General features: G+C 42.3%; 3 protein-coding genes across 6 annotated transcripts in view; 2 read left to right on the top strand and 1 right to left on the bottom strand.

Annotated features, from left to right (window-relative positions):
* Positions 1 to 786: 786 nt before the first annotated feature.
* LOC133408960 (uncharacterized) lies at positions 787 to 5,763 on the top strand. Its single transcript, XM_061688373.1, has 3 exons — positions 787 to 1,133; positions 1,692 to 1,906; positions 3,566 to 5,763. Exons 2-3 carry the CDS (start codon positions 1,708 to 1,710, stop codon positions 5,179 to 5,181), a joined length of 1,815 nt encoding a protein of 604 aa, XP_061544357.1. The 5' UTR covers positions 787 to 1,133; positions 1,692 to 1,707; the 3' UTR covers positions 5,182 to 5,763.
* A 5,446-nt stretch (positions 5,764 to 11,209) lies between these two features.
* tmcc1b (transmembrane and coiled-coil domain family 1b) lies at positions 11,210 to 23,478 on the top strand. 4 transcript variants are annotated; one of them, XM_061688494.1, is made up of 8 exons: positions 11,210 to 11,263; positions 12,809 to 12,974; positions 16,301 to 16,344; positions 17,487 to 17,752; positions 18,100 to 18,519; positions 19,792 to 20,276; positions 21,022 to 21,157; positions 22,627 to 23,478. In XM_061688494.1, exons 4-8 carry the CDS (start codon positions 17,528 to 17,530, stop codon positions 22,945 to 22,947), a joined length of 1,587 nt encoding a protein of 528 aa, XP_061544478.1. In that variant the 5' UTR covers positions 11,210 to 11,263; positions 12,809 to 12,974; positions 16,301 to 16,344; positions 17,487 to 17,527; the 3' UTR covers positions 22,948 to 23,478. The 4 variants fall into 4 exon arrangements, with proteins under 4 accessions (XP_061544478.1, XP_061544475.1, XP_061544476.1 ...); XM_061688491.1 differs by having other exon boundaries at positions 17,044 to 17,752; XM_061688492.1 differs by lacking the exon at positions 11,210 to 11,263 and adding an exon at positions 11,270 to 12,016 and having other exon boundaries at positions 17,044 to 17,752.
* Positions 23,479 to 25,220: 1,742 nt separating this feature from the next.
* The window catches only part of LOC133409008 (protein B4), a 2,094-nt gene continuing 1,496 nt past the window's right edge, over positions 25,221 to 25,818 (bottom strand). The window contains exon 5 of the mRNA XM_061688479.1: positions 25,221 to 25,624. Within this exon, the coding sequence (XP_061544463.1) occupies positions 25,229 to 25,624 (396 nt within the window). The 3' untranslated portion in view covers positions 25,221 to 25,228. The remainder of the gene's footprint in view (positions 25,625 to 25,818) is intronic.

The raw sequence follows: 25,818 nt of genomic DNA, 5'->3' as shown, positions 1-25,818 counted from the left end.
AAATGGATCTCCTTAAATTGTGAATGTCTAAATAAATGATGGAAGCTCAAGAACAATAAACCTGACTCTTACTGTCCAACTAGAGCAACCCTACATGTTTAAAAAAAAAAAAAAATGTTTCATAAGTAAAAAGAAAATAACGTCAAAGAATTAAAACAAGTGCAAATGCAAAAACTTTCAGTGTACTAACAGTTGAATGGACATGGAGTATCTTAAACGTTATTCAAGGCAGTTATGGTGTTGCTTGACAAAGTGGAAGGCATGTCCCTTTAACAGAATCTAACTTAGCCAGTCCCCCTTAAAGAGCCCGGCGTGTGCGGTTGAGGGCGTCCCCCTGCTCGCTCCTCTTCATGCGGCCTCTCCGCTTCTCTTAAGGTGGACCGGGATAGATGTGCCCTGTGCATAAACCCTGTGCATTGAGCGTGGGCAGCAAATAGTTAATTCTTATCCTAATGCTTTTCTGCAAGTGTTCGTGATGCTTTGACTCTGGGTCTCCATGTATCTACTGTATACGATTATCATTTAATAGTGGCAATATCATATTTTTTTCAGTAAAATAAATTGTTATTGCATAATTGTACTCTAGTGTAGTATTTTGTGTACAACCTAACATTATGTACACAAAAAAACTAAATTTCTGTGAAGTGGCATAACAAAAGTTAACACATTTCTCCTGGTTTTCTTGTGTGTAGTTGGCCGTACACTTTACGTCATGTGACTTTGTGCTTCCGTAAGAATCTTAACCTAATCCTTTTGAGAAGGATTTACCTGAACATAACTGTTGTAGACAGTGGCAGGTGAGGCCTAGGACTACTACCAAAAGTTAATTATCCTTTTAAAAGAATTTTTTTTTTGTTAATCTCTCATCTTTATTTGAATATATGAGCTTTGAGAATACACCCATGCAATCACACCACATCAGTTTTGCTTTTGTTGTTGTTGAGGTTTTCAGCAACTGACCTCATTATGGGACATTGCCAAGTAAGCAGCCGGTGCAGTAATAAGAATTGGACGCCAGCTTGAAGGTGTGATGTGATGGCCCACAGTGTTGAAAGCTCACCGTGATGAACTTCATTAGACACCCATGGACCAGTTTTGCATGATGCATTAAAAGAAGGCACAGGGATTCACAGGTATTCTATTGAAAGCTTGATTGTTTTAGTCATGTTGCCTAGTGTAGATTAAGACATTTTCACATGCTTACTCTTGTATGCAGTACTTTAGTATTATTTTAGCTGCTTGAGGGTGTGAAAATAATAATCAAATGTGATTCTAAATCACATCTGGTAATACCGTAGCATAATTATGTGCCAAATAGTGGTCCATCTTTGAATGTTCCGTGCGTCATTGAGTATCATCTTTTTAAAAATGAGTAACAATTTGTGTTCCAATAACTAAAACAGCTGTTGTGGAGAAGGGGAAAAAAAGCCACAAACAAATGTAATGATTTGGCTGTGTAGTGTTGAATTTCCGCTGAATCAAAGACAGATGTTGTGGAGTTTATAAATCAAGTGGATTAGAGAATGGCTTTTGTGTTGTTGTTGTTGTCTACTTTACCACTTCTTAATGTGGTTTTAAATGTTAGAATAACGTACCTTTAAAGCATGACAATCAACTTCTTTACGGATGTATTGCATTACATAAACAGTAAGTTCTCAAAATGTGTTTTTAAATCTTGTTTTATTCTACAGGTTTTTGGGGAAAAAAATGGAGTGTTCCTCTCTGCTCGTTGTTACTCTGGCATTGTGTCACCCTTCACTTGGAAGCGTTTCAGATTCACACGGCAATTCGGATGCAAGGACTCAAAGCACAGAGACCATCGTCCATCCAGTTAGTGACGTCATCAGAGGGAACAGCAGTGTGCAAGGCAGTGGAGATAGACTTGATACTGCAATCCTTCCTTCGGGTAAGTAATAGTTGAGTAAATATTACCACAATGTGGCTTTGAGACATCTCAATTTCACCCCAAAAAGTTGACATTTTCCATTGAAGACGCTATGACAGAGTGGACATGTTAAGATTGACAACCAAACCACATAATACGATAAAAATGACTCAACATAAGTGTATATATTTATTCTGCAACTTGAATGCTGGTCTTAATGTCACTGAAAACATCAGAGGCTTTCTTAAAGGTGCAGTTACCCCATATTGACAGTGTGGACAACAATTTCAGACACACGCACACAATGTACAAAAGGATTCTGAGAATAATATACACCGTACATGATCGGAATGATTACTGTTATAAAATAACTTTATGTTGACAATAATAATGTAAAACTGTTTAATACAGTGGTTCTTAACCTTTTTAGAGGTACTGAACCCTGTCAGTTTTTTTCTGTGTTGAAAGAACAAAACTAACAAATAATAAATTTCACCCTAAAATCCAAAACCCAACTCAGTAGATATTACTGCAAATCCATTAAACCTATGCTGTTGCCTTACAGAGAGATACGTTCAGGAATGTTCGCCTTCACCTTGGCAATTAAGTGCCACTCTCATATCATTTTTGGAACAAAATCGGTTCCTTTACTCGTTTTTAAGTCTACCATCCTGAAAAAAGGACTTATCAAAGAGATACGGTGTGACAAACAATACAAGTATCTCAAAGGCTTTTTATGATTTGGTGTTGCCAAAAGGCCAAGTGCGTTGTTGTTCTGGAGCATTGTTCCAAATCATACGAGTGCGGTGAACGGACTAGACACGCTGCTACGTTTTCATGACGTCTGAGTCATTCTGATGAGAAGATCAAAGGCACTTCATTGAGTCTCAAATTTCCTACATTATATCTAATTATACATTTTTCATGTTTTATACATTTTAATATTACCTACCTTATTACATGTGGCCTTTGTTGAGTTAAAGGTAAATTAGAGCTCAAGTTACCAAATTTGGTTCCTTTTTATATGGAAGCATTCCATTGCAGTATGAAAAAAAACAGCTGCTCAAAACCAAACAATTTCATCAAACTATGTGCACTAATCATGGAATATGGGATGGGTATTGGACTACATTTTTAAAAATCAAATATTTTTTTGTCTTTAAATTATTGGTTTAGGGTTAGGGTGGGTTAGGGTTTGTGAGATTCATAATAACGCCGCCACACTGAAGTCACATACTTCTTTTCCCTTCTGGAAGCAGTAGGGTGTGTACAAAGCAGCCAATCACATTGCAGCAGCGTGTGTCCTGCAGCTAATCATATGCCTAATAATAATTCCTAATAATCCAGTAGGATCCATTTTTCAGCAGGGGATGGTTTCACGCATTTGGCGGAAACGCCCCCAGCGTTGAAAGTGGAGACAACAGCTTGATTTTCCACGATTTTGAAGCCTCAATGTATTCACTTTTTTTAAAATCATAAAAATTTGGCAGGGTTGTTAACAACACTCGTCTCTGTGGTGTGTCAAAGAAGACATTTATTTTCACAAGTACTCCTGTTGGATGCCGTCGATTTGCCCTCCATTTTGCCTCAATTGCTTCAGGATTAATCTGTAGTCAGTTCAATACAATCGACCAAAAAATGCTTTCCTAAAAATCAAGACTTATCTTCTTTCCCTTCCAGGTGTGGACCACACTGTCCAAACCCGTGTGTTTCCCTCGATGACCAATTTGTCAGGATCTGGACAACCCTGCATTCAAAGCCCTTGTCAGCACAAGGACTTTCTCACCAATTATAACGGCACCAACCTGCTGTGGGACGACATGAGGCGCACGCTGGCGTTCGCCTGGGAAATCCACGTCTTTGGCTCGGCCAGCCTCTTCATTCTGATGGCGTCCCTGGCCGTTTTAGGAACGGCTGTTGCCTCCACTCTCCCTTACCCCCACTGTGGTGCTCTGATGCTGGCTAACTGCACCCTGATTGCGAGCGGTGCTCTGCGGGCCGTTCACCTGCTCCTGGATCCTTACGGTACTCGTCAGATCCTGTCTCACACTACGCTGGCAGCACTGCAGAACATTCCCATGCAGCTGTTCCTGTGGGCTCAGGTCACCCTCACACTTGTCACTCCCAGGAGGTTCAAATTATTCCTTTTCCCAGTCATGTTACAACAGTCCCATGTGGTTGCGGGGCTGGTTGTATCACATTGCACTGTTTTGCTGGCAGCAGACTTACATTTCACTACTTTCTTTCCACTTTTCCCTCTTTTGCTGCAGATGCTGTCACTCTGCTGGGGGCTTCCATTCTGTCTAGAACTACTCATTAAGTCCCTTTCCCATTTAGATATGTTCCTCAGGTCATCGCTTCCTCGTGGGGTTCCATCACAAAGGATTGAGAGGTGTGCAAAGCGAGTAACGGCGGTTTGTGCCTGCCTTGGCATTATGTGCTGCAACCTTCAGATTTGTAGTCTGCTGTGGCTCTATGGCCTGATGGGCAACTGGAGGCGCTTCGGTTGGTGCTGGTGGCTCAGCCAGTTTTGGGCCAGGATTCTTGAGTTAGCTTGGGGTTCCTCATTGCTTGTTTTGGGGTCCTGGATCTTCTGGATGCCAGCCAGGACGCACAGCAGATGTGAGATGTCTAAAAGAGGGGGCAAGACAACCAGTTTATGGGACAGGGTCTTAGCCGATGTCCGAAAAGGGCAACTCAAAAGAACTGAGAAGAAATGGAGAGAGCTGATGCCAAATAACCTGGCAAAGCATAACTTCTCTACAGCAAGTTTCAGCAATAGCATGATGTGTCCATATGACGATCAACCATCTGTCATTGCATCAGAATACAAGCATGATCCTTTTGACAATAACAACTATGACTCGCAGGCTACACTCATGTGGCAAAGAGTTGGTGAGCGAGAATGTATTCTCTCGCTTATAGAATTTGACACGAGGCCCCCATCTCCCATTAACCTGAGGCTCAATGTTGACAGTGCGCTTCATCACGGACAGATTCTGGCCGGAAGCCTGTTCACACCTCCTCCCCCCTCTTGGATGGATTCTGATGTAGAGAATGGTACGGCGTTCCCCCCACCTTATGTTGCCTATGGTTGGATGATGGATACAGAATCCATTCCTACATCTCTGGACCACTTCCAAGATCGAGAGCCAACACTGCCGAGCAACGTGGCCACTGATCACTGTTATAATGGGGAGTCACCAAAAAGATATCAGGGAGAAGATCTTAGTTCAAGGTTCTCAGCGTCGACACATCAAAATGATTGGTCTGATGAAGATGTCACAGACCTTTAACTTGCTGCATTTTGTGGTACACTTTGCACACTTGGAGGAGTTCCCTTACATGCAGTATTTTCCAAGTTTTGGGTATTTTTATTCCATTGGATTTATTGTCCATTTCCGTTACACTTTACAGTATTTGCTCATCTAAATAACAGGACAATTGTGTTCACTACACCTACTCTACAGGAAATGACACAATTTAATTATTTTGACGTTAAGTATACAAATTGACTGGAATCAAGATATTCATCTAAATTTAAAAAAGAACATGTCAACATAAGTTGGAAATTCTAACGGCAGATGACAAATTGCAGTTACAAATTATTATATTTTTTTGTTATTTGCATATAAAAGATATGGTCCAGTTATTTGTCATGAGCAGTCACAATAAAAAGACATTCGAGTTTGTCGTATTTGTAATATTAAGTAGTTACTATAATCCATTAAAATGAAAACAAATCTTACGACTAAATGTGATGTTTTAAATAAAATGCATTATATAAATTATCATGTTATGATTTGATAAACATGTGAAATTGACACATCAATGTAAATATTGTTTAACTCATCTTTATAAGGCTTTAAATCTTTAAATTGTGCAGCATGTTTAAAATGAACTGATGAATGGAATGATGAACAACTTATGAGTCTTTGCATTTGCTGTTTTTTTTTTTTTTTACTGAATATGATGCTTTAAATAAAATGCATTATATAAAAAATCTCTTCTTTTGTTTTGATGACCATGTTAAATTTACTCTATGACATAAAGAATGTTACAGTAATTCATTCATCCATCCATTTTCTTTAGCGCTTATCCTCATTCAGGTTGCACATGAGCTCGAGAGCCGTTTTAGTATTAAAAATCCAAACGTCTGACTCATCCGTAAAAAAAAAAAAGAGCGGTATTAATAAATTTATTATAGATTAAATAAGCAAAACAAAAACAATTTAAAAACGAATATTCATGAAAAGAAATTAACATCTCTAGTATCCTCCACCAGGTGTCATCACAACGGCTGTGATTGGCCAGCCAATTAGGCTGCAAAGCAATTGAGGCTATATGTTTGGTGGTTGGACAAATTACAGCCTTGGACACTCTCCCGGTGCTTGTAGCATAACAAGAAAAAGAAGGATTTCCAGCTGTAATGTATCGGCGAGCACCCGTGTTATGTTTTCTCCTGACGTCAATTGGAATGTGTCATGGAGGGACTGCAGACGTTCCTCAAAAATCTTCTCCTCCTGTGGGTCGAGAAGGGAGGCTTCACTTCACCAGTGTTTTGCCACGGGTGGGCCCAGCACGGCACGGATCGCTGGCTTTCACTGTGAATAAACGAACCGAAGAAAAGCACACCACTGGTGAGTCGTAAATTGCTCGCATTGCCTTAATAAATGGTAGTTTGTACGGGTGGAGTTTGTTTAAAATATGTTCTACAACAGTAATTAATGCATTGCTGAATTTGGTAGTGCAGGTAGTCAATCAAAATGTAGATTTTGGTTTGAGTAAAAGTTTAGGTACTGTGAACACTCCCCCCCCCCCCCCCCCCCCCCCCCTCCCCCCCAACCTACTATCAAATGTACATTTTCAAAAATCTCGTCTAGCAACAGTTTTTCAAGTTATTTAAACCAGTTTCCCAAACTGGAATGTATTTTTCGTTAGAAAAATTATTTCACTGTGCACCATCAAAGCTGTACCTGTATACTGAAATAATGAACAATTTACTTATGTGGAATCTGGTACTGTTTAGTTGACCACACATTGATAATATATTCTGTTGTTTAAATGGCAACATGTGGATGCACAGGTTAATTCAGGGGTTACCAACCTTTTTGAAACTGAGTGCTACTTTTTCATATTCAAATTTGCTCTAAGTATTTTGAGGTAAATCATCATCACTTGCGCCCATTACCTTGTCTGCATGAATGCTTTGGTTTGGTCATTGCTACAATACTGACCTTTTGAACTTTATTAATTAAAAACAATAATAATTTCAAACATTGTAATTTCCAAATTTACATCAGCACAGTGTGATTTACAAAAACGGCAACAAAAAACTTTGCTCCTCACTGGTAGGTGGGACTATATTTTTGGAGAATAGCAACACACACAATATTAGACCCAGCTCATTTTTATACAGGCCTGTGGGCTATTCATGTAGTCCTTGTGGGCTACCATTTTGATGACACCTGGTTTTAATTGCACCTTCTGCCATCTAGTGGGAGAGCATCTAATTGTTCTGCCTGTCACAAAATGTCAAAGGCAGGCATAGACGAATTGACTGGTACGTTATTTGCAGTAAAGAAACAATTTCTGGACCAATCAAGTGAAATAGGATAATTTCCCGCTGCACGCAGTGGTTGGGAATCACCGATCCATTTACAAGTTGTCTATGTAGTCAATGATCAGAACATAACTGACTGATTACTGTTTGTTGAATGCATATTCTGAGTATGGTGTGCATCATGACATTGAGTATGATGCTGGTAGCAGTTCATGATTTATGGATGAAAATAAAAAAATCTGACATTTTAACAGATTGTATGATGAAGACATTTATATACATTGTTGCATATTGTGTATATATAAAAGCAAACTTGCTTGGATGCACGTTTAACACATTCATGTTGCACTCAACTCTATGCTTCACACTTGTGATAAAATTAGAATGGCATATAATGATGCTCTGAGATTATTATTCAATAGGCCTAGTTGAACTATTCCAAATGAACTGTTTGTAGTTTTAAGAGTGAATACTGCACCAGTATGTACAGTATACATGAATCTACTGGATTAATTACTTTGAATGAAATCATTAGGTATTTGTCAATCATGAAGTTATGTGCTGCACGATACCTGATTTAATTGACTTTTTTTTTTGCGTGTGTGTCCCTCCCCCACATCCCTTTCTTTTTCCTTTTAGTATTTAACAACCGGTTGAATGCCAGAGTCAAACGCTTGGACCCATCAGTGCAATGTAGTGACAACTCAATGACTCTTACGGTCAAACAGGCAAGAGTGCCACATTTCCTTGTGGATAGTGGTAGGTTCCATTTATTAAAAAAAGAGAAGTACCACATGTAAATAATGCGCGATGATGATGATGCTGCTTGTTTTCCACACAGGTGAGGGGGTGCTCATCCCAGTGTCTCAAATACCCTCCAGATGTGGCTTCTCCATGCGGAGGTCTCGAAGAGACTTGCTCTTCGCTGCGCCATACCAGGGTTGCTACGTTAGCCGACGGGTTAGCTTCATTAAGCCCTTCTCTTATCTCATGGTCAAAAATGACCCTAACACTAGTGGAAGGATCCTCATCCTCTTATTACCACATTCACATTGAGCTGTGAAAAAGATAGAAAACACCATAAGATGCATGCCAGGCCAGTGGTCGGTCGGTCACTTTGTAATAGAAAAACTACACTCTGAAAAACATTGTAATAGAAGCAATAGTGGTCATAATCCAAAAATCCTAATTTAGGAGTCCCGCAGCCAGCTATAGAGGAGAAAACAACAGTGGCTCTATTTGTGATAAGGGCAACAATATTTCATCTATAATTTTTGGATAAAAAGATGAGATCTAAATTGATTAAAAGAAGGAATAACCTGCCCTCCAATATTTTAGGGTGGTGAGTATGTACTGCCACTGCGTCTATGGGGCTCCCCAGCGATGATGTCTTGCCCTGCTGTGTCAGTGCCACCTTCAGTTTCCTGTTACCCTGCAGGAATGGTTGTCAAGCTTGGTGCCGTTACAGAAAATGAAGTCAAAGTGAAGGGTAGGAGATGTAACAATCACATATTGCTCTTTTTAATCAATCCTTTAAGTGTAATTGCTTTTTTTTTTTTTTAATATATATATATAACTGGATCTACTGCAGTGTCTGACGCATGGCGGTCCCTTTCATCAGTGTGCGACAGTTGTGAGTTAGCCATTGATGTGTCCTCTGGAGGACTATTTCTCACTGCCCCCTACCACAAAGGCTTGTGCACAAGGACTAAGGTATGCAGGTCACTCTTGAAGAATGGAGTTTAAATGTTGAACATGCTTTAATTCAAACTTTCTTTGTAGGACAATGTGCATTCTTTGTCTCTTCTCCTGACTGATGTTGAACTTTCAGCCACGTGCCCCTCCTTACCTGACAACAAGCCAACAACTGCAACGACGACACCATTTCATGATAGCCCTCAATACCCCCAGTTGGTATTCCCACAGTATAAAGTGTTTCCTGGGTCTTTGCCTCCTACACAAAGTCCTGGTGTGCCTTCAGATGCATTAGCAAAGATGTTTCAACATCTAAAGTTACATACTGCTCCATACCCTGGACTAAACCCACACCACCACAGATTGCCTGCACTTCGCCACCCAGCATTTCCATTCATGTCAGAGATTTCACCTCAGTACTTCTGGTTTCCCAGACCTGTACTACCAACGCATGCTTCAGCTAACACTGGAGCTCATGCTGCCTTATTACAGCCACATTATGGATTTCCATACATCCCACAATTCCCTATGGCACCTTGGACTTACCAAACAAGACTTACTCCAATACCGCCTTCCACCACCACTGTTACTACTACCGCCACCACAGAGGCCACTGTAACCACAATGGTCTCCTCTCAACATGGAGAGAAGCCAGTTACCTCCCCAAAGCCACAATTTCATAATCATCATTTACAATCTCTCCGGTCTTTCCCACTGAAGCTACCAGATGGACAAATTCAAACTATTCATGGTCACGACAACACCCACCAAAAGCTCTTAGCACCACGTGTTTACCCCCGTCCTTATCAGATCCCTGTTATGTATCCCCCTGGGAAATATTTTTCTCAACAACAAAAGCCCCTTTACTACCCACGCCCTTATCTGCCAGTATACTTTGCCCCTCAGATGATTCCTTCGCATGGCTTTTCAGATCCTCCTGCCAACCATCCCTCGTAGTCTATTCCGGCAAAGCAGGAGCATTAGCCAGACTACCACCCTATGCATGCCTCTGGTCATCCAAGGTCACAACTACCAAGAGCTGGTGCCGGGTATACAGGAGCATCACAGCTAGATGTGGGGAAATTCACTTTTTTTTTTTTTTTTTTCCCCCACCCCCTCATTGTATTGAACAACGAAATTACAATTTCCTTGACTGGGAAATAAAGGGTGGTTGATTATTCCACTGTTGTCTCCATTTGTCCTACTTTTTGTGGTCCTGTGTAAAAATAAAATAAATTAATTAAAACAAATAAATAATAATAAAAAAAATTGGGGTTGTCTAGTCAGTGGAAAGAGTTGACATTCACATTTTAAATCACAATTTGTAAAAATAATAATTAAAACCTGTAGAAGCAGATGGGATTTCATTTAAACATGCTTTGCACTTCCTTCCAAACATCTTTGTCTCCTAACAGTAAAACCAGATGCTACAAGATCGAACACTAAAACTGCCCATACATCTCCAACAGATGTAATTTTAAATGTTCTGAAATGAACCAAAAACAATTGTGTACAAACATATATATCAAAATTAATAATAAAATTGAAGCACAGAGCTATAAATTTCCATGCAGCAAACGTTTTGTATGTGCTGGATGAGCTAGTAGTTTTCTATGTCAGATGCTGTTATAATTAGAAAAAACAAGTGAACAGCCTGCTAGTCTAGAACACTAGTCTTGTAATGTAAACACTTTGGAACTGAAGTTGACACATGTATATTATATAATTAATAACATAAAAATCAAAATTCTCACCGCTCACTTTTTTTATTTTATAACATACTTCCAATACATAAGTGCATTTAATATGTGAACATTACTTTTGATACGCAAGTACTGTAAAGCAAATGCCAGATACTTTGAGACTTTTACTCAAGTAACATTCTGCAACTTGTACCAAAGTTATTTTCTGTTGAAATAAGTGTACTTTTACCCACTAACAAGACTGACTACAGTACGTATTTTACTGGCGGTCCTTTTGTTTGTTTGCTTTTTGTTTGTTTTGTTTTTTCAGGTGCTGTTGTGTGTTTTGACGGCGAGCACGCTATATGACGTCATCGTGGGAGTGTTCCTCCATCGGGAGAGATGAACAGTCTCCAACACAATCCTCTCAGCGCCCATGTAAGTTGACGCCGACAAAACCGCCGACTTTGTGAATTACTCTCGGTGTGAAATCCGCTTCCAAGTACGGCCGTCCGACCTGTGCCAGGGTCGAAGCCGCTCGGGCTCGTTTGGGCGCTTGTCGACGCGCCTGTTCGCCCAGAGCTAGTTAGCCAGCTGCGGTAGTGGCTAGCTGGCTAGTGAGCTAGCCAGCATGCTAAGTGACAGGCTGATTGCTATTGGTCAGCCACCCAGGCGCTCAGTGGGTGCCTGTTTAACTGGCCGGCTAGTCAGGGTGGGGCGAGGTTTGTTTACTTTTGTGATCAAATAGAAACGGAATCGTCCTTCAAGTGTGATTAACAGTTGAATGTCGTATTTAAATTGACAGTGAAGTGAGTGTCCAAGGTCTAAAACAGCAATATACAGTGGTCATGTCCTGTATTACTGAAAACTCATTACTTGTTAACGTAACGTAGTGGAGTTAGATTTGTACACTGACATTGCCTCACAGCCATTACTATCCTAGTGTGAATTTTCTCCAGGTGACGACCAGTTTATGCAAATGGGCACCTTTTGGTGCGCTCGTTAAAGTAATACACGCCGAATAACCCCAATATGTCGACCGTCGCGCTTTCTCGCCGGTGTGTGCCGTGCGGTAAAATAAACACCCCGCGGGCGCAGCAAGTTAGCTTGTCCTGCTAAAGTGTCTAAACACAAGAAAAGCCGGCCAAAAAACACGCACAACAGCGTACCCGACGTTGAACTACCGCGACGGTTAGTTACCAAGTCAATTGTGGTGACCAACTACAGCGATGTGTACTCTTGAGTATACGGTGTTTTTAAGGTGAAAGGGAGGCCTATGGGGTTTAGTTAGCAATCGGCTCGTTTCATCCTCTTCTTAACTCTAAACCGTTGAGCTCAGGCTATTTGCAGTCAAACAGTCGTTTGTTTGTATTGAACATATTTGACAGGTAGGCAGACGTATGTGCTTCTTACTATTTATTATATTATACAGGATCTGCCCATTTGCGACGCTGAATGCACCTGTAACATCTTCATGAGCTGGTATTCATCTTATATGTAGCAAAATTGAATTAGATGAAACATTTATCTGTATTGACATCTCGTCTTATTTACGCTGCTGTAATTAAAAATTAGGCAAGCGTGCAGTGCTCCCAAAGCGGGGCATCCATTCATTAATTAATTAACATTTGTGTAATTACTAGTGAAGGGCCTTGAGTGCCGGTGCTTTGAGAATTAAACCACACTTATATTTTGCCAAAACATAGAGAAGGTCATCTACAATATTTTTGTGTGCTCGTTCACGTGTAATGGACCTGTCCTTTGTGTGCACTTGTCATCATCCACCTGATGAGTACACATCAAACATTTGCTTTACCTTCATGTTCTGGTTTAAATAAACAACCTTTGTACAAAAGTTCAACATTGACAAGTGTATTTCTCTTTGACTTTAGCTTCCTATTGCTTCTGGAAATGGCTTTGAGCACCAAAGAATGTGGGAATAATTTATTTTATAATTTTTTTTTTTTTAATAAACTCTTGCAGCATGTGATTTTTCAAAATGTTAATGGAGACAGCTGACTAAAGACCAAGAGCCACCCTTTCATTTGGAAGACTTACCCAGAGGAGGTGGTGCTGGACGTTTGCTTGGAATTTTAATCCTTGTACCCCGTCCTTTGGTCCACACATTTGCTGATGACAACGTCTGAAGGTATGTTACTGTTGTTTTACTCTACTTAAATGCTAATTACTGATAATGCCCCCCCCCCCCAGTTTGTTTGTATTTTCAGAAGCGGTTCATTATTTGTCCAAACATATTTTTCACCAGGACAAAACGGATTTCAGTCCAGCCTTCTAATGGATTGTGGGCACTTTTCTGTAACATTTACACAAGAATAAAAATTGCCTCTCGCTTGCTTAATGGGTCTGCTTCATAAGTAAAAGCTTAAATGCTCCACGACACGCACAACCCTCAGATGGTGTGACCTTGGAGCGGTGCAATGTGCAAAGAGAGAGAGGAGAGTGTTGGCTGACCCATTTCAGCAAAATCACTTTGCCCTGAGCTTAGAGACGGACACTGCTGTAATTTCATTGCCTTTGGGAGATATTTGCTCCAAGCCTGTGAGGAATGTTTGCTTTCATTGTCGCATTTTAGGTGTGCACAAACGTAGCATAATAGCAGGCACTGTGATAGGATGATTGCTACAGCCTCAGTTAGTAAAAATATTGATTTGGATACAGTGGAGTCTAGCAGGTTATACATGTTCATTCCAGAATGTTGTTTAATCTGTTTTTGTTTTCCTGCATAAAAAAAGGAAAGAAAATCCCTTAGAAAATAATGTAAATAGAATGATAATGTTCCAGATAGGCGTCATGGCGGACGAGTGTTGAGCGCATCCGCCTCACAGTTCTGGATTTGGGGGTTCGTATCTCAGCCCGGTGCTTTTTGTACGGAGTTTCCATGTTCTCCCTTTGCTTGTGTGGGTTTTCTTCCGGTAGTGGGGTAAGTTAGTTGAAGACTCTAAATTGTCGATAGGTGTGCATGCAAGAGTGGATAGTTGTTTGTCTAATTGTGCCCTGCGATTGGCTGGGCTGATAGACTCCAACTCACCTGTAACCTTGATGAGAAAAGAAAATGGATGGATGTTCCCGGCTCAAAATGTCACATCATACATTTTTTAACTGAACTGGCAATTTTTAAAGTAAAATAACATTTAACTCGATACAAGTGTAAAAGCTGTTCATTGTAAAATGTAATTGTAATACACTCGTTAACGCTGTCAAGAAGTGACATAACATTGTGACAAAAATGTTGGGACTCTGCTTGAGTCTCACTGCTTTCAATGGGAGCTCACGTGTTTCTCGTAACTTCTTGTGAATATGCAGTAGACACAAAAAGCCTGCACAGCCTTGTTCACATGCCTGGTTTTTGTGATCGAAAAAATGCCACCACCATGCTTCAGTGTAGGTGTGCAGTTTGTTTGGCAGTGTTGTGTTTGCTCCAAACATACCTTTTAGAAATTATGGCCAAAATGTTCAGCCTGTGATTGATTGGTCTGTCTCACATTTTCCCACATGTGTTTTGGGTTTTTTATTATGGTTATATTATTATTATTATTATTATTATTAAGATTGCACTTTTTGGCCTTGGGCGGAAACACAACACAGCTTATCTCCAAATAAACATAATACCTACAGGGAAGCCTGGTGGTGTCAGTATCATGCTTTCAAGCTGTTTTACTTCAGCTGGAACTGGGTCTTAGTCAAGGCAAAGGGAATTATGAACAGTTCCAAAGAGCAGTCTTTTTAATAAAAGCACAAAACCTCTGCTAGAAAGCAAAACAACAACAAAAACTTAGGAAAAGACTACTAGAACATTTGAAATTTATTTAGGGTTAATTGGTGGCCCTTTAAATGGCAGGTGTATGCTGATTCCCGTTTAATGTGACCATTAATGATTGGTCAAATCTGAACCCAGCCACATCCCCAGTTATAAGAGGGTGTGCAGACTTGAGCAACAATGTCAATTGTTTCTTTTTACTTTCTCCCTTGAAAGATGTTTCTCCCCCCCCCCCCCCCCCCAACTCAGTGTCCAGGTTGTAAGTCACATTAATGGTGGAAAAAGTTTTAAAATTTATCGTGGACTCATTTTTCAGTAGTTGAGCAGGTGTGTACAGACTATGGCCACTGTGTGTGTGTGTGTGTGTGTGTATATATATATATATATATGTATATATGTATATATGTGTGTGTGTGTGTGTGTGTGTGTGTGTGTATATATATATATGTGTGTGTGTGTGTGTTATTCTCTTGCCTTCTCTTCACACCTCTTAACACTGATCCTGCTTTTAGATTTTTCCAAGGGTGTTTTATAAAAAAAAAAGACAATATAAAAGTAAAACGTGTTAATCCTCTGATGCTCGCTGAACCGAGCACTTGCGATGTACACTGGATGTGAAGTCATCAATCTTTTTGAAAAGGTGTTCCTAAAAGCCACAAAATACCTCCAGAATTAATGGAATTGCTTTTAGCGCTTGATTATGCTGCTGACTCATGGAATAATTTTTTTCCTGAAAGAGAGTGTTACATATCATATGGCAAGGCCTAGGTAGTGCACTCAAAAAAGGCTGTGTTCATGGAGGGGAAGATTCGTGCTCTGAAATAGCGTCCCTAAAGCGTCCCTAAATGCTGTCCCTAAATGCTGCTCAAAATAGGAGCATAAATATGAACACCTGCTGTTTAATCTTTCCAAGTGAATGTGCCGCTGCTGGATGCCGAATGAAACGGGGTCGAGTCCTGCATTTGGCCACATGAGCAACATGCAAGCAGTCCACTGAGTGTGTGTGTGTGTGTGTGTGTGTGTGTGTGTTATCGTATGAAAAAACAAAAGTAAGGCTGCTGCTGCTTCAATAGATCTTCTGCAAATGTAGAAATGGACACTTTCATGCTGGGTATTATAGGCTTGTGTGCACATTAGCTGGCTCTTGCCTGAGAGCAGTGATATTTGACAGGCAAACACCCCCCCCTCCCCTCCCCCCCACTCATATGGATGTCACTAGTTGCACACTGACAGTTCCTTAGAGCGTTTTCCTTCTTGTGTTCCTGCCCTTACTTGTTGTCATCATGGCATACTAGAGGTCTGACGGGTACAGCCAGCTCAATAAATGCTGTGAATCATTAGTTTTATTTTGTAAAGAATGCTTTTCATAGGCCGCTACCCAGAACAATTGGAGGATAATACAGCACTTCCTGAAACAGTGGCCTCTGCTATAATGCTCTCTGCTTACGCAATTAATTGCTGGGTGCGTTTGCCGGCACACCTCAAATAGACGCCTCCTTTTTTGTAATTGATGCCACTATGTGTCAGACTGTCGAGTAGACTTCTTTACCACGCTGCATGCGTCGCCTGTATTGCTGAAGGTGACACAGTCGCGCACACTTGTATCTCACAGAACCCATTAAATGGTGTAGGTGTCACTAAAGTGGTGGCTTTGAGTGTGTATGTGTGTTAATATATATTTGTCTTTCTTTCTTTAGGCTATCCCGCTTTGTGAGTCAGAAGAGGAGAGGTTGGGCAGATGGTAAGCGATCATCTGTCCTTATAAATTCTACTCTTTTATTGCAGGAATCCTATTAATTCCATATATGTTGCAAGGGAAAAAGGTTGGATTGGCCCTTACACATTTTAACCTTGAAATGAAAAAATGAGGTGAGGGGGAAGAGACCACCACCGATCCATCAATGGCAAATCAGCTGATCATTTTCAATTTAGATTTTAATTTGCATTTTTCACATTTTGTGATTTCTCTTTGTTCGCTCCATCCACACAGACCCATTTGAATAATTTCTGAAATGGAACCTTTCCTGTATGCCAGAAATGTATACAGAGAGTTGGACTGAATATGGTCATCATTTGCCAAACTTCAACATTTCAGAAACTGTTCTCAATATATATATATATATATATATATATATATATATATATTTTTTTTTTCCTTTGTGTAAATGTTTTTGTTTCAGCAAGTTGGTGCTGTCAGTCATGCCATGTTTTATGAAAAATGAAACTGTTAAAAACACAAGTCACACTTGTCTTCCATGTTCAATCCAGGATTGTTTGCAGTAATTACTAGGGGGGGGGGAAATGGGTATCTCTGCACCAACATAGTTGATTTTGCTAACTGCTTTGTATTCTGTTGCTTGTTCTGTTTATCAGACACTTTTGCATGTTATAATTATTTTTTTCTTCTATCATTTTTGTGTGTGCATGTCTACTCAAAAAGTTCAAGTGAGTGCCATCCAACCAGCCTCTCAGAGGGGAGGGGTGGGGGGTGTCGATGCCGTGTAGCTAGTTTCGTGCACCCCCCCGAGTAGAACTGGAGGCCTCTGATGGATCAGGGTTGTAGTGAGCAGTGTCCAGAGGAGGTGGACTCTGGCGGCCGGGCGGAACTGGAGGGTGGTAGGAGGGCGTCTGAGTCTGAGCATGGTTTGTCCAAAATCACCCATAACGCCCTGGAGAACATGGGAGCGTTGGGCCATGGCCTGAAGCAGCTCTTCCACACACAGCGCAGACGCTCCTCTGTGTCCCCACACGACACCGCCGCTTCCTGTGCGGGCGCCCCTGTTTCCGAGCCCACCGATGTAGTCTCAGAAGTCGGGGACGCTCGAGCCCCCTCGGCCCTCTCCTTGGATTCTGACGGCCCTGCCGCTTCCGCCCCTCCCGCAGCTCTGAGCCGCGTGCTGCAGCAGATCCGCGGCGCTCCGCCAATGATGAAGCGAGGCACCAGCCTGCAGAGCCGCCGCAGCAAGGCGGGGGTCACCGGGGACGGCCCCCGGAAAGGTAGCCCCCAGATTCACCGGCGCAGCACCCACGAGGCCCTGCTGCAGGCTGGGCGCCCTCGCTCCTCCTCCACCACGGACACGCCCAGCAGCCCCGCCCTGGCAGACATGTTGCTCACATCCGGCTACCATTCCACTGAGGAGCCTGACAAGGTCAGTGGCCATAATAGCAATAAAATGTGTAAGCATTGGATTTTTGTTAATTTTGGTAGGTACACAATTTACCGCTGCAATGATTGATCAAATAACTGGAATAATTCAATTTAAAAAAGAAGACGAAGCATAATCTAACTCGAAGCATCGCCCAAAGTCAGCAACTCACCCACGAGCCCAATGAGTATAAGCGCTATAGAAAATGAATGAATGGATTGAAGCATTCAAGCAAGACTAACTAATCACAGCTGTAATATTTGTGATGTTAGAGCATTATCAGTAACTTGACACATTAAAACATTTTGTACTGTCAATCTGGAGCGTTTTTTCTTCTTCTCTTGCCACAGCCGGATCGCTATGATGGATCGGCCCCTGCTGCGTCACCTAACGCCGTTTACTGCGGCGCGGACGGGTACGACGTTGTCGACAGCACGCCGGACCCTCAGCGCACAAAGCAGGCTATCGCCCAACTGCAGCAGAAAATCCTCAAACTCACCGAACAAATCAAAATCGAGCAGACGGCGCGTGACGACAACGTGGCCGAATACCTTAAGCTGGCCAACAACGCGGACAAGTTGCAGAGCGTGCGGATCAAGCAGGTGTTTGAGAAGAAGAACCAGAAGTCCTCTCAGACCATCCAGCATCTGCAGAAAAAGCTGGAAAACTACCACCGCAAGCTTCGCGAGGTGGAGCACAACGGAATCCCACGCCAGCCCAAAGACGTCCTACGAGACATGCACCAGGGCCTGAAAGATGTCGGTGCCAAGGTGTGTGCACTCCCTTGCGTTCTTTCAGTCAAGCATGGAGTGTATATAAACTGACAAGAAGCATTTTTGGGGGTGGTTCCCTCAAAATAAAAGCAAAAAAAAAAATTTTTTTTCTGCGAATAGGTGAATTCGTGGGGCATATTTGAGGGTCCACTGTATATCACTGCTTCCCATTGAGCAGACCGACTAGTTAGTAGATGAAAAACCTCTGATGTGACTGAGATGTGCTCCAGATCTTATTGTAAAACGCAGTTTAAAAAAAAAAATAAGACCATGAATACTGACTTACCATCAGTGTGAGCCATCGGCCTTTTTTGCCAGAGAGGATGAGGTCATAGCGTGCGTCAGTGTGTGACGGGCACGCAGTCTGTTTCACGTGGGTGATTAAGACGAGCATCACACCAACATAGTCATCCAAGGCCTTGAATATTCTCTCTACTTTTTTTAGGCAATTTCAAAATGCACAAGATGACCTCCAACTGGAGTACCCATATTCATGCAAAAACGTCCCCCATGTATTTACAGCTGTGGGGGGAAATTAAGAGAACAAGAAAAAAAGGGCCTTTATTTTGTTTTATTGTTTTCACCATTTTTCAGTTTCTTCAAATAAATGCTTTAAATGACATTTGAATTTGGGACTTATTGTAGTCAGTAATTTATCAATTGAAACAAAAAAAATCATTTTACTCCGATTATAAACACTAAATTCAGAAAAACCGATAATTTTGCAAAGTAGTGGCACACATCTGAAGACATAAAATGCTTTCCTCAAATAGACACCTTCATTGCCTTGCAGGAAAATTAGTAGTAATGGTAATTCCCTCATAGACGCTAACTGCTGAGCCTGTTTGAGCTCCGTTACTAACAAAAATGGAATGTGGACGAAAATCTGCAAGATGAAAGTGTAGTGACGTGTGCGGCGTATTAATGATGATCTTATCTGAAGTTATGTGGTGAGACCTTTTCCGTCTTTTTAGCTTTCCAGTCGACTGGCGTGATCACTTCAATGTTGTGTGCATTCACTTGTCATGATTGGTAATATACTGGCAAAGTTGTCTTCCGGAATGGGTGGTAGTGGGCGAACATTTAAAAAAAAAAAAAAAAAACACTTTACTGTACTTCATATAAATAATTATTTATTATCCAGAAATTAAACACTTGCTTCTGTCCAGTGGGAAGCTCCTGAACGAAGTGATGCTCCTGAGTGAGCAATTTGTACGTGCCGTGTGTCGGTTTTTAACCGTGCACCAGGCTAACTGTGAACCATCACAGGTGACGGGCGGCCTCTCCAGCATTTCCCAAGCCACTCACTCCGCAGCCGGAGCTGTGGTGTCCAAGCCGAGAGAATTCGCTTTCCTCATCCGCAACAAGTTCGGCAGCGCCGACAACATCACCGCCCTCAAAGATTCTCTGGACGAGACGCCGGGAGACGAGGCGGTCGGCCCCGGGGGCGTGAGGGCCCTGGTCGCGGGGCACCTGCAGTCCAGTCCAAAGTACGGCAGCGAGGACGACTGCTCCAGCGCCACTTCGGGCTCGGCGGGAGCCAACAGCACTACGGGAGGCCACGGGGGGCCCCCCAGCTCTAGGGGGAACACACTTGATCCTTCTCAGGCGTCGGGCTTCGACGCTATGCTTCACGAGATCCAAGAGCTGCGGGACAACCAAGGTCGACTCGAAGAGTCCTTTGAAAATTTAAAGTCGCACTATCAGCGCGACTACACCATGATCATAGAGGCCCTACAAGAGGAGCGATACAGGTAATGCAGGCCACGGCGTATGCAAAGTCGTTTGAGCATTTATTCCCTACCCTTCATATCCTGCTTAAGGTACGAATATGTTCTTTGTCCTCACTAGTAATATAATTCGGCACACTAATACAATGATTAAAGGTCCCATATTTCGGCTTTTTAGACCGCCATAGAACGACTCTCTAACGTGGACTTATATAGAGTATAGAAGTGTCAATTTCATTTAAAAAAAAAAAGTTGACAGCGCTTGCTCGGGGGTAAACGGAGATCTTCGCTAGACAAGCTTGAGAAATTCGAATGACCTTATTTCAGGGCTTTCGGCAGAAAAACGTCTGGAACTCAGAATGCGTGGATGATTTTAATTCATATTTCACATGTTTACTAAAGCACCTTCGAGCCAATATAACATCCCAAATACTAGAACAAGTTGGTTTGGGAAAATATGGGATCTTTTTTTCCACTACAATGAAGCCCTGCCGTGAATAGCAAAAATCCGCAAGTAGTTGATGTGTGAAAAGTTTTGTAATTCCCTATAGCTTTAGTGTGGATAAATGGCATACAAAAGTGGAACAAATCAAACAGTCCAGTACAACCTAGTCGTTCCATTAGTGTTCTTAATTGTCTTACTAGTGAGGATAAAGAGCGTACCAGTAGAGTAACGAGGTGATTCAATAAATTCAAATGGGTTTTCAGAACGGTGTGCTTACAAACTACACGTCACATCTCTGTGTGGGATTCATTGGTGTCCGTGCAGGTGCGAACGCTTGGAGGAGCAGCTCAACGATCTCACCGAGCTGCACCAGAATGAAATCCTCAACTTGAAACAGGAACTCGCCAGCATGGAGGAGAAGATCGCCTACCAGTCCAACGAACGAGCCAGAGACATTCAGGTAAGCGATACCGAACGGGCTCTCTTTCAACGCACAATGCGTCACCCACGATGTGTAATACTAGCCGACTAACACAATAGAGGGTGGGCTGACGCGAAGACTCAAAGCTCTTGTACAGGAAAACCGTGATGCACGAATGCTGTCCCACTTGAAACTTCTTGATATCGGAGCGTTCGCGAAACGTCGTGACTTGTGCGTATGGGCATAGACTTAAAAGAGCCGTTTCCATATAATAATAATAATTTTCATGGCTTTTTTTGTTTTGTTTTGTTTTGTTTGCATACCACAGTATGCAAGTTTGTGCTTGCTGATGCCAAGCAAAGATATGTAGCAGAGCTTCGGCACCAACCGAAGCAGCAACCAGGAATTTGCCTTAAATACAGTTATAGACAAATGGGTACCAAATCTGTCCCCCTGACCTGAGGCGCTGTATTTGACCAACATTTTTTTAATATAGGCCTACACAAGGATTTAATGAAAGTCTACAAGTCTCTTGATGTATACAAGTAAATGTTAATCATTCAGTTGTTGATTGGAAAATGTTCAGTGAAACGTATTGATACGGGATATTATTTCACCCAAAATACTGAAGACGGATGCGATGCAAAACCTGCGAGACAGAACGTGCCTTTCATGGCAGCACGACAGTGATACATGAGCATCGAAAGAGGAAGTACAGTACGTTGTGAAGAGGGACCGTCATTTTGGTAAGCTATTTGGCTAGTTAGCTGCTAATATTAGTGTTAATGGCTGTGAGCTAATTGCTCAATGCTGTAAACGTTAACATTAGCTTAAGGCTAACAGTGATGATTTCTTTAGCCTCAGCACACAGGTTATGTTTGATGTAACATTATAACCACTTACGTGAATAGTAGATCGATACGCTGTAGCAGCCCGGCTGAGCTGCATGCCTACGTGGTAAGGGTACATCTCAATAAATTAGAATTTTAATTTGAATTTATTGAGACGACAGACCTAAATACATTGTGCAACAGAAGCCTGCCGATGACTGTAGATGCGATTTATTGTTCTGAAATTTGTAGTGGAACTGTGTGAGGCTTCAGGCCATGTTCCTATTGCATTTTCCAGCTAATAAATCACATCGCCCGGGTCTGTTGTCTTTCCGCTCGTCATTGCCATAAATCCTCACGGACGGACCGAGCTGCCACCTTTCCAGCCAGCCTGCTGGCTATCTAGCCGCTCTTGCGTCACGCTGTTTTGGATCAACTTTCTCCCATTAAATCATCCGCCGCAGGCGCTTTCTCCAGCGATGGCTCCTTTTGCACTTCTGTGGTGGCGCTTCCATGTTATCCGTGCAGCTCATTGGAGAGCTAGTCTAAACCCCAGACTCATTCAGCACAGAGCTTGCTCACTAAGTGCTTGCTCACTATTCAGTCCAAATCTCCACTGATTCATTCACAGTGCTACTGTTGACCTTGTCGTCCGGTGTGTGCGTGCGTGACCCACAGGAGGCGCTGGAGGCCTGCCAGACACGCATCTCCAAGATGGAGCTGCAGCTGCAGCAGCAGCAGCAGCAGGTGGTTCAGCTGGAGGGTCTGGAGAACGCCACGGTGCGGACGCTGCTGGGCAAGCTCATCAACGTGCTGCTGGCTGTCATGGCCGTGCTGCTGGTGTTCGTCTCCACGCTGGCCAACTGCGTGGTGCCGCTGATGAAGACGCGCAGCCGCACGCTCTCCACGCTGCTTCTCGTCGTCTCTGCGGCTTTCCTGTGGAGGCACTGGTACGCTTTCTCCGAGTATTTGCATCGCTTCCTGCTGCACCCCAGATGACGCGACGGCGCACGGGACTTAGCTTTTCGCAAGGCGACACGACTTCCCGTGCGGCAGCCCTCTTCACGCTCATCGCGTCGTCACCAGAGAGAGACAAGATGGCCGCTCCGTTCGCCGTCTTTGGTGCAATTGTGGCTTTGAGAGAACTGCACACTTTATTTCTCTCTTTTGAGTCAGTTTGTTTACATGTGGACCACTTTACATCGTCGCCCCACACACGATATTGTATTTTACCTTTTTATTGCTTTTAACACTACTCCTGTCGCATATTTGTTTTAAACTCATCTGTGGACGTCCACATTTTTAATTTGTACCTTTTTTTCCTTTCGACTTTGTTCAAACATGAGCTTTTGTGACCAACTCTTCCTCACTCGAAGGACACAGCTGCGCCATACACCGGCTCAACTGGAAGTTTCACTGCTGAAGATGATCTATGAACTCAACATACTTGAAGTGCTCAAAGACTCAGTGCTTCCGTACTGTTTCTATTAGTGACAATAAAATAGTCAAGACTTTTTTTTTTTTTTAAAGACCAATAAATTCCCTCTTTTAAATGGTGTAATTCAAGTATCATTCTTTGGAAATAGATGTGCAACACAACCCCAAATGCTCACAATGAGTTTTTCCCTGTATTTTTTTTTTTTTGTCTGCTTTGATCTTACTGGAGAATTTTGGGTAAACAAATCTACAAAGCATCCAAATAGCGCTCAATCACAATTCCTAGCTAGGTTAGCTAAAGATTTTAAAATAGAGAGGTACACAAAGAGAAAAATTCAACCAAGTGTGGCATTTTATAGAATCTTCAATGACATCTACAAGGGATCTAGAGGGAAACACAAAGGGGTCTAACTAAAAGGAAATACTAATAATGGTAAAAATAAAGTGTATGAAAAGGGAAATAGAACATCATGCGTTGGACTAAAGTTGAAAGCGCGAGCGCGCCAAAAACAAAAGAGGCAGAATAAAAATTGTTTGTCACGCCTCGTTGGGAGAATATGACCGTCTTATCTCGCTGCCTGGTTGCGCTCGTAAGCTCAGAGAACTCTCATTTAGGTGGGAGCGTATCTGGTAGCACAGTGGCGAACCATAGAGTCTAGGGAGCAGGATCCCCATCCCCGCGGTTACAGAGCCGCGTGTCCGGACAAAGAAAAGGGGAGGGGGAGGGTTGGCCCTATAGCTGATAGTAAGGCAAGAAGCAAGACAAGCACGAAGAACAAAGAGCGAGCTGCCAGTGGGAGACAGGGGTTAACCACCCTGGGGGTGCGTCAAAGAGGACTGCGGACTAGACAAGACCACACCCATCAGCTTGAATTTAGTCTACAATTTTGACCCATAAAATTGTTTTTTAAAAATCTAATATAACAGACTCCCAACTTTGTACCCTCTACTCACAGGTCAAGCATATAGAATGATGGTTTAAACTTTGTGTGCTGTGGGTCGTGACCGTCTACTGCCCCCGCGACCCGACCTCGGATAAGAGGTGGGAAATGGATGGATGGGATTAAACTTTAGTCTTTGCAAATTAACTTCTTATGGTTCAAAACACATCATGGTGCTTGGAATTTCAAATCAGGACAAACTGCTCTCAAAGTCTTGCCGGTGCACCGGTAAAGTTAACACACTGACACATTTTGAATATTTCTGCAGAGTTTGTGAAATATCAAAACAGACATCTTCAGTTAACAGAACACTGAATGGAAACTCACGGGTTGCAGTACTCTCCGCCGCCAGTGGGAGGCACCTTGCATGTTTGGATATTACGCAAATACTTCACCGCTGTATTTGCATTCCATATATCTGTCCCAGCTTGGTCTCCCAGAGAGGATCCCACCTTTTGGCTGCTGTCAGTTCAAACAAAGAAAAAGACTCTTCGATGACTGTAAACAAAGATTTCGAGGGGACCCAATTAATGTAGGGTCCAGTCGGTATCTTCAAGTGGCTGTCTCAAACCACAGGAAAGAATACAGTTTATCAAGCTGTGGGGGAGTCACTGACATCTTAGGTTGCGGGAAGCATGTCCGCTACACGTGTAAACTAGAAGGGCAAGCCAGGTCCTCCCTCAAGTTAAGCATCAGTGATTAATCCTAGACACTCAAATCTTTTTGAAAGTTTTCAAAGAGGTGACAATCTTACAAGAACAAACTTTTCTACCTAAGATGTAATGTCATGCATCCCACTACTTAAGTTCATTAATTTAACCAGGCCCAGTATTCAAGCAATAAAGAGCTACAAAAGTAAATATTTTTATTGACAAATTAAGTAAAACAGTTGTAGAAAACATTCACTCAGCATTCTTCTTCCTCCCTTGTTTAGCAGCAGCTTTTGGAACAGGTTCTTTGTCAGAATCTTTGGCAGCTTTAGCCTTTACCACCTTCGCTTCCTTGGGTTTTGCTTTAGTCTTCCCGGCAGCCGCGGCTTCCTTGACCTCCTTGGACTTTGCTTTGGTCCTCACAGTTGCTTTAGCATCCCCAACAATCTCATCCGTACCTTTTTTTGCTTTGGTCTTCTTGGTGGCTGCAGCATCCTTGACCTCCTTGGGCTTCGCTTTGGTCCTCACAGTTGCTTTAGTTTCAACTACTTCATCTGCAGCTTTTTTAACTTTAGGCTTCTTTGCTGGTGCCACCTTGGACCGGAGAGCCTCCTCATCTTTCTTGGACTTCTTGGTACCTTTTGCAGCCTTAGAAACCGACAAGAAATTTGCACTTAAAAACTTTCAGCGAAATGCCTCATAAGTCACAAAACGCATCTAAAAGATTAACTCCAAGTATATTTTGCTTTTTCCAAATGCATGTAGCTAAAACAATGTGGCAAATGAGCAGAGCAGCTTGCCAACATGACAGAAGTCATACAACTGTTTTTAAATTACCCAAA

Source organism: Phycodurus eques, chromosome 10 (assembly GCF_024500275.1).
Source record: "Phycodurus eques isolate BA_2022a chromosome 10, UOR_Pequ_1.1, whole genome shotgun sequence".
NCBI lineage: Eukaryota > Metazoa > Chordata > Actinopteri > Syngnathiformes > Syngnathidae > Phycodurus > Phycodurus eques.
Note: the sequence above shows the minus strand (reverse complement) of the source record. Positions and strands in the feature narration are given on the sequence as shown.